The sequence below is a fragment of the Mixophyes fleayi genome, chromosome 6, assembly GCF_038048845.1.
Source record: "Mixophyes fleayi isolate aMixFle1 chromosome 6, aMixFle1.hap1, whole genome shotgun sequence".
In the NCBI taxonomy this organism is placed as follows: Eukaryota; Metazoa; Chordata; class Amphibia; order Anura; family Limnodynastidae; genus Mixophyes; species Mixophyes fleayi.
In genome coordinates, this window is record NC_134407.1 from 30,643,249 (window position 1) to 30,652,754 (window position 9,506).

The 9,506-nt window shown below is 39.4% G+C and overlaps 1 protein-coding gene across 1 annotated transcript in view; it reads left to right on the forward strand.

Moving 5' to 3' along the window:
• Positions 1–9,033, forward strand: part of LOC142160222 (heparan sulfate glucosamine 3-O-sulfotransferase 1-like) — a 112,142-nt gene extending 103,109 nt beyond the window's left edge. The window contains exon 2 of the mRNA XM_075215163.1: positions 6,622–9,033. Coding sequence (XP_075071264.1) covers positions 6,743–7,681 — 939 coding nt within the window. The 5' untranslated portion in view covers positions 6,622–6,742 and the 3' untranslated portion in view covers positions 7,682–9,033. The remainder of the gene's footprint in view (positions 1–6,621) is intronic.
• The last annotated feature ends 473 nt before the right edge of the window (positions 9,034–9,506 follow it).

The following is a 9,506-nucleotide window of genomic DNA, read 5'->3' on the forward strand; positions in this document are numbered from 1 at the left end:
TGCTTTGTTTAGACACCTCTTTACAAGGATGTGTGGAGGTATGCTGTGCGTGTTTATCACCAAACTGCTGTCAGGAAGAATTTTTCAGAATAAAAGCTGTCCGCCTTTTCCTCTCAAGCTGTCAAGTAGGCTCCGTATATAGTGTCCGACAAGAAATTGGGTCAGGAGGAATCGCCTATTTTAGAATCTAGTGTACAAAGTGATGTGAAATGTCACAGCGGGAGTACTTAGCAGCATTTTAGTGTGTCTACGAGAGTCTAAAACAGAAGTAGACAGCACAGATTAGGTCTATCCTAATTTAGTAATGATCTAGTTGAATCATTGCTTTGAAGCCACAAGTTAGTGAACCTAAAGCAAGGCATGTATATATCCTCCTCTAAAACTATAATGCACCATATGCAGTATATTGGGGCAGCACAGTGGCCTAGTGGTTAGCACTTCCACCTCACAGCACTGGGGTCGTGAGCCCGACCATGGCCTTAACTTTGTGGAGTTTGTATGTTCTCGCTGTGTTTGAGTGGGTTTCCTTCAGGGCTCCGGTTTCCTCCCACACTCCAAAAACATACTGGTAGGTTAATTGGCTGCTATCAAAAATTGACCCTAGTCTCTGTCTGTCTGTGTCTGTGTGTGTGTGTGTCTATATTAGGGAATTTAGACTGTAAGCTCCAATGGGACAGGGACTGATGTGAATGAGTTCTCTGTTACAGCGCTGCGGAATCAGTGGCGCTATATAAATGCTGATGATGATCAGTAGTTTAAAACAAAACCCTTCAGTGATATACCTAAGAGCTAATGTTTTATAATGAAAGGATGTCATTGTGAAGTAGATCCACTTTAGGTGCCTAATTAGATCTGATTGCAAAAAGCAGCTTGTTAGATTAGTTACTTTGACCATATTTCATGTTGGAATGCAAAATATCTCTCATGGAATCTTGTTACACCCTGCATTTAATATAACTGATCTTGCACTAGAGATGAGCAACATTTTCAAAACTGTTTAGCAAAATATTACACTTACTCTGCAAAGTTTTGCACGTTTCGCTGATTGGATCTAGCCTTTTGTTTCCAGTTCTACCCTAAACACAGCAGATTGAATTCAAAATTCAAAATGTTGTGATGGGACAATAATTGGCAATTCATTCTGTTGTGTAATGGATTTGGGGTAGGAATGGGAACCTTTGAGGCCAGATTCCGCCGGCGAAATATACAAAATTTTGCGAGAAAATGAAGGAGTCAAACATTCCACTGAACAGATTTGAAAATTTCACAAGTTTTTAGTCTAATGCAGAATCAGACATAAATACCGCAATCCCTGAATAAATTCGCCTTACATGCATCATCGTATTCATCATTCTTAATTGTATGGTGCCACTAAACACTGCAGCTCTGGACAGGCTTGCAAATCATACAAATCACAATTCAAGTGCATACTAGGTTGAGGTGCATTTGTGAGAGAGAGGATAGAGAGTGCTCTGATTGCAGTCTCGATTGAGAAGGTAAGACTAGGACAATAGGAGACAATGTATCTTAGCAGTCAAATATAGAGATTTATGAGCACATAGGATTTTGTGACAGCCCCACTCACCATCTCTGTCACACCCGATAGGCACAATGAAGATTTTCTTTGCTTTCAGGGTAGTCCAGGACAAACAGAAGCTGCGCTTCAGAGGCTGTTTCACTGAGAGCTGAAGCAGAGCTGATAACCCCCCAGGACAGATCTCATTCAACCTCATCTCTCACATTGCAACAGCAGAGTGTGCGGAACATTAATGGAATGTCAATGCCTGTGTGTTCTTGTTAGAATGCCCTATTGCTAATTTTATTTACAGGACACTTTCACAAAATGATGTCCTGTAGAATGTATTAATCTATAACATAATATACAATACCAAACTTTAAAATCTTCAATTAAATTGCATTTACAAATTGAAATATTTGAAATGCCAATTATTAATTGAATCATAGTGAGACAAGAGGGAACAAGATTTGGATCCATGAAAATGCATACAGTTGGTAATGTTAATAATGCTGACCCCATTTTGCCACCCAAGATTTTTTTTATAATTATATTTTAATTACTTATGTTTTTTTTATAGTATTTTTTGGCATATATTTATGGTCGACAAAGAAAATCAATTATACAGTGACTGACTGTTATTGTAAAATAGGAAGGAGGGGGTGAATACCTCCTTCTCCTCATTATCAACATTTAGTTATGTAGGACCAGCAAATTCCGTAATGCTTTAGAATTGGAAACAAACACTGTAATATAACAATACTGAGTAATTCAGATGGAGAGGTAAGAAGGCCCTGCCCACAATATATCCCCTCATGTTTCTGCTAATCTCATGCCATCAGTTGCCGAAGTACATTGATTGCAGGAATAAGTGTGTGTGACTTAAGGCCTCCTAAGCTCCCTGCTGCATTCCTTTTTTGCAGAGGACAGCTGGTGACTGGAGCAGTGGTAGAGGAGAAGACAGTCAAGTTGGTTGTCAGGAAGGGAGACGAGTGCCTCTTCTCTGCCGTCCTAGGATTGCTCCATCATCAGCAGCAGCTATTTATATAGCACCACAAATTCCACAGCGCTGTACAGAGATCTCGCTCACATCAATCACTGCCCCATTGGAGCACACAGTCCAATCTACCTAACATACATACCAAGAGAGACTAAGGTCAATTTGATAGCAGCCAATTAATCTACTAGTATGTTTTTGGAGTGTTGGAGGAAACTGGAGCACCTGGAGGAAACCCACACAAACGCGGAGAGAGAATACAAACTCTACACAAATAAGGTCATTGTCGAGAATCGAACTCATGACCCCAGTGCTGAGTGCTGACCACTGAGCCACCTTCCTCATGGTAGGAGTGGCACTCGGACTGTACACAGATGCTTTTATGTTCATTTGTGATTCCATTTTTAAAAGGTACATAGAGAGCAGAAGCCAATGCTTACAAGGTCATTGATCTTTATGACCAGACTTTGGTACACTTTAAAAAAAACATTTTTCCAAAGAGAAAAACTGAACAGGTATGGGGAATATAGAACTTGTTCTGCTTTTTCCCATCTTTGCTCCATGATGCATCTTGTTCAGTGTCTCATGTTCACTGATTTGGTGAGCTTTGCGAGTATCTTGCTATGTTTCTTTTGCCTGTCAAACAAAATGGAATCAAATACAGATCAGAGACACCAATATACAGTCATGGTGCTGGTTGCTCCCAGGAGACAACCATTTGGCTGACGGAGCTATTGGAGACGCACCATGGCAGACGAAGCAGCTTTGTCCTGAGAGGAGTCATGAGGGACAAAGTCAATTTGGGTTGGAGAAGGTAGAAATGTGAGGGATGAAGCAGAAGTCAAGGAGTTGGAGATCCCATATACAGACAGCCTTTAACTGGCCCACACATAGTGGCAGGGGCAAACGCAGGATTTGTAGAGGGGGGGTTCCACACCACACCACCAGTGGGCCTGACCAGTGTGCACGGGGGCGTGGCTATAATTTTAGACAGTGCTTGGCTGCTCTCCAACTCTTCCAATCCCCATAATATACATGGGCAATGCTGCGTGCACTACTGTTAGGTGCATACAGCTCTCTCTTTTCAAACAGAGCTGTGTGAAGCGGGTGCAGGATCCAGTTACCTCAATTATACAGTGCTCCAGGCTTGGAGGGGGTTTCCAGGCACGAAGAACCCCCCCCCCCCCCATTGGTTTGCCTATGAGTGGCCTAACAATATTGATAGGTGGTCAGTATCGCTTGCTACACGAAGTCTAAAGGGAGAGGCTTCTACCTTTCTTCTATTCGACAGATAATTTGTGGAATTCTAAATTCTCAAAAAATCTTGTGTTTACTACTTTTTTAATCATATTCTGTAAAATAGGTTGAATTAAAGAGTTGCTCTTGCTGACTAGACCACTAGACACAACAGAACTTCGTTTAATATGGATGTGGCCATAACTAGCAATCTTCATGAAATATATATTGGGATGTTCTGATTATTTTAGGGGAAAGTAAACCAAACACCCTTATCAACATAAAGTTTTAGAATTTAATCTGAACAATGAACCTGGTGTATCATGGCCTGAACAGTGGAAATAGTGTGTGGTGCATTTTTTTATTTCTGCATCTAAAATCCTCATTGTCTCACAGTTGATCTGTTTGATTGACAGACAGCCAGGTTGAGCCAGAGACGATGACCAGTTTCCTCTGTGAAAGAGAGGGATTGACAGGAGATCATGGTTTTCTCTCCCAAGATAAAACAAGTCCATGGCGAACAGCTTTTTCCTTGGCCAGCACTGATATTTACCCTTGCATTGCTGCAGTTTATTTTGACCTGTTATAAAGTTTTGGGCTTCCAGATATCTATTTAATGAAAAGTTTGTTTTGTTTTTTAAATTTATATTCATGAAAAATTCTCAACACCTCAATTACTCCCACATGCATGTTATTTAATTCATCTATAAAGTATTAGGGGTGAGGAAATGTCCTCTTTTTAGACTTTTAACAGTTTCCAACCAATCCTATTTTTCTAAAAGAAAAATAATAATTCGCTACTGGCTATCCATTTTGCTTTCTTAATTAACGTTTGGCTGTGACACCACTTGAAAATGTACAGGGTGGTCATTTTGAAAATGCTCTCAAAGAGCAGTGATCATGTCAAGCCACTTAAACAGAATAGCACAGTTGTATTACTCATGAAATAGTTTGTGAAACTAATTGATGTTGAAAATAACCCTTAAACCATTTGCAAAGAAATTAACGTCAGATACTGGCCTCCATGCCAATCATTTTGCATACCATTTATGGGAAATTTCCAATTCCAACTGCCAAAATCATTAGATAAAATTAGAGACCAAGAAGTAAAGAAATTGAACCGTAGAAAAATCACATTGTTTCTTTAGTTGTGAGTCAATCATGTACTGTTTACAGATCTTTACTAAAGGTTCCTTATGGAATTCAGCGTAATCATGCTACTTGTAAGTCCGTGGCATGTTTAAGGGGGGGGATTACTGGTTCTCTGAATATGCACCACCCCTGAGCAGAAGATTAGATTTCTAAAATATTGAATGTTTAATCTATTCACCCTGTGCACACTCTTATTGGGCTACAGAGCTGAAGGCAGCGTAACTGGGTCACATGACTCGCGGGACTGTGCTGCATCGCCAAAATAAGATCTGTGGTTATCATGAAGTGAATAAATTAATGCTGTAAGTGCCCATCAGTGACCCAGTGGCCCTGGGTACTATGCACTGGCTCAGGAACAGCTACTATAAGTCTGCAAATTTTTTTCATACAATGTACTTTAGTTCACGTTAGATAAGGCCCTGTAAGAATCATTTCTTCTCTGTTACAGTCAGTTGAACTTTTTTTTAGAGATGTAGGTCTATCAATCATTGATTTGTGCTCCATCTATCTACTCTTCGATCTAAATTGGATGCCATTCTCACCATCGCCAGATCATCTATTAGGTAACCTGGACTCCTGCCTAGAGTGCAGTGGGCACAAAGGAGCCCAGCTTTTCCTTACCTATTTTTGTTTGTTTTGTTTTTGACAAATGGAGGATGGGTAGGGGCCCAAACCAGTATGTTGCCCCATGGTCTTAATCCATCTCTGATACTCACAATAGAAATATATATATTATTTTAAAGAACTGTACATCTGAGCATTACATCGTCCATTTTTGAATGTGTCCCTCTAATATCCTGTGCTTGTCGTAACTGTTCAGGATATTTCAGAGTATCAAGACTTAGAATACCATTTTGAAACTACAAGAACACCTCTTCTTCCTTCCTCTTCCCATTCTTCTCCTTGTCCTTCTCGCCAATTAATTTCAGGGCTGTTTTTAAACCTTAATGGCCATAGGGCAAAGATTACAATAGACGTTCTCTGTATCACTTGCCAAAAATAGGTAGAATCTGGGCCTGGTCTAATGTTAGCCCTAGGGTTCATGTTTGGGTTAGGTTTAGATATAGAGCTTTTAGGGCTATGTAAGGGTTAAAGGCTTCTGTCTGCTCCTTAAATTGATAACTTAATAAATAAGAATTAAATAATTCTGAACGTGTCCTCTACAAGCAGTGATGTTTGTTATATATTAAAAAATAGTTAATAGATCTTCTTGGCATGTTATTAAGGGCTTCATCAGAAAATTAAAACCTAAAAAGAACTATATACTGGCCATGGACTGTTCATAATTAAAGGATAGTACTGACTTCACCTGCCCTGTTGTCCATTAAAGAAGCCATCTCTTCTAGCTGTACCAGTCTCTATATTCTAGTAGCTTGATCAACAGATTCTCACCCCACTATACTGTACATGACTTCAACTATTGTCCAAGTGCATTTTGTTTTGATAGCAGCCACTTACAGTGGAGCAAGGACAATACAGGTGTCAGGACTGTTGATTGGCTTGTGTTTAAATGGACATATGGGGCAGCTGGCAGCGAATGCTATTATTTCACATTGTACATCCCACAGAACATGGTTAATTCTGAACTTTTTGAACTTTTCTTAACTTTTTAAAGAAATGCTTTATTGTTCGTTAAAAGCAATTGTCCTCCAAACGTGTCATGAAGACAATCAAGTCCATTATATTCTAATGTGAATTTTTCTTTTTTTTTTCTTACCAGATGCATTTGGACACCGTTTCCAGTCCCGTGTTCCTCACTTCTTACGCTTCAGAGTCTATCGGGCACATGAGCTCAGGCAAACCTTACATCTTTTGGAACTGACGTCTCTATTTCCCTCTACATGGCCGTATATTTGGTCTCCGCGCTCCTCCTACTGACCCAGTGTCAGACAGCTCCTGTTGACCAACCCCCTCTTGAAAATTCTTCCCTTTCAGAGGCTTTTAAACTCGAAGTGGGGGAACTCGGCAATACAAGCGAACAATACTCTCCCCAGCCTCCAGGAACGGTTCGTCGGACACCTCAGACAATCATTGTTGGAGTTCGGAAAGGTGGGACCAGAGCTTTGCTAGAGATGTTGGACATTCACCCAAACATTGTGGTAGCTGCAACAGAAGTACATTTCTTTGATTGGGATGAAAATTACATCAAAGGCATTGACTGGTACAGGAGTCTTATGCCATTTTCCTATGAAAATCAAATTACTATTGAGAAGACGCCAGGTTATTTCACATCTCTGCAAGCACCAGAAAGGATCCATAGTGTGAACAGCTCGATTAAATTGCTACTTATTCTGAGAGACCCAACAGAGAGGGTGATATCCGATTACACCCAAGTATACTACAACAGGCTTGAAAATCACAAGCCAGTACAAACCTTTGAGGGCATAGTGATCAAAAATGGTGCACTTAATACCAAATATAAGGCTATCCAAAGGAGCCTGTATGACGTACACATGGAGAGATGGCTGCAATATTTCAATCTAGATCAGATTCACATAGTGGATGGTAATACGTTAATAAAAACCCCACTGACAGAGCTGCGAAAGGTGGAGAAGTTCCTCGACCTGCCTCCAAGAATTGTGTCTTCAAACTTTTACTTTAATCAAACAAAGGGATTTTACTGCATTCGGAGTGATGGGAGAGAAAGGTGTTTACACGAGTCCAAAGGCCGCCCGCACCCTGTAGTAAACGAAACGGTCCTGGAACAACTGTACTCTTACTTCAGAGAGCACAATCACAGGTTCTACAAAATGGTGAATCAGTCTTTTGACTGGCACTAACGTCATTTGCTTCTGTTATACCAAGTAAACTTTACAAAGAGCCAAGCTGTGAAGTGCGCCAATAAGAAGCTTGTAAAACATTTTTTGTAGAGCTGATGCGAAAAGAATTTTGGGGGCAAAAAAAAACAAACTTCGCTCTGCATTCTTTGCAAAGAACAAGGCCATATTATCAAGTGCAAATATCCGTTTGTTTACATGAGCAAATATGGAACCTGGAACGTAAAACATTTCTTCTCCTCCATAGTGTAAATATAGATCTACACATGCATTATTCTGATTATCTTTTGTTGGTGTTTTTTTCTTCTTTTTTTTTTATAATATGTATAGACATATATAGGCCATGTGCAGTAGAAATTGTTTGAAAACCTTTGATAATTAACTCATCTTTGCTATGGTAACAATAAAATGAAAAGGTTTCATATGAAAATGTGTCTACATGTTAAAGTAACTAATTTTGTATAACTATTAATCAATATTATGTTATGGTCATTAAAAAAAACCCTGGTTTAGTTGAACTTTTTATTAAATGTTTTTAGTACAGGTATTCGTATATAGTAATAAAATGTGAAGCACTTTTGTACATTAGTATGAATGGTAAAATCAGTTAATATTATACCAGGATTTCAGCCCACAAATTTAATGCGTTACGATCTCTCTATCAATCTATCCATCTATCTATTCTTCAAAATAAAACTTAAACGGGACAAGGGTACACGCATGACTGAGACACTTCATCTTAATGCCATGGAAGCATTGTACTTTGCATGATTTCTATTTAAGTTTGGTTTTATTTATTAAAGGGAACTTATATTAGAAGATAAGGCTTCTGGAATGCAGATTAGCATGAGTGTACTACTCTTGTTAAACACTCAGCTAGTAGTCTTCATGGTAAAAGAAAGATGATCTATAAATTACTAATACACAGGAGCATGACCAGAAGTGACTGAACTGCAATTTTGAAGGTGCCTGTTGTGCTTTACAGTTTGAGCTTTTCGACCCCCACCTCAACTGCTGCCTAATGTCATCTTCTATTTGTGATACAGAGTAAAAGTAATACTCCAAGGTTAGTCATGTAACACCTTCAAGATCAAACAAATTTTTACTTTCCCAATATGTAACGTTCACTGGTATTAACTTCATTTCTTAAACTGTCCAAATTAGAGATGCTCGAGCTTGATTTTTCTGAAAACCGAACCCACCTGAACTTAGGGGATCTGAGTAGGCTCGCGAGCCAGCTCAGTAGTTTTGCGCTTCCTCGGATCGGAATCAAGGCAAAACGTCATTGTTGCGTTGTTGATCTTGCGGGTTTGGGATCCCATAAGTATATCCTTCCCCAGGAGCTCCAGCGCCATTGCTCACATAGAAAGAGGGGTAGCGGTCTTCTTGTCACTCTCCAGTGACATTGCTCAGTGCCATTGCTCACACAGAAACAGGGGTAGCAGTGTTCTTGTCATTCTCCAGTCTCCAGTGCCATTGCTCATCCAGAAACAGTACGGGTAGCTGCGTTCTTTTCACTTGACAAAAATTGACTGGAAATTGCTGGAAATTAATGTTGTTATTGAGGTTAATAATAATGTAGGACCAAAATAGAGACAAATTATGGGATTTTACAAAAAAAAAAATAGGGATCCAAAACACACAAGGGCGGTTTTACCAAAACACACAGTTAATCCAGATCCAAAACCAAAACACGGGGGTCAGTGACCATCTCTATTCCAAATGAATGTTTTGGTGGGGTTTTTTTTATCCCCCATACATATAAGAATTTCTTCTAGTAACACATTGAAATAATTACTGTATTTTGCTGCCATTAGTTAGAAAAGAA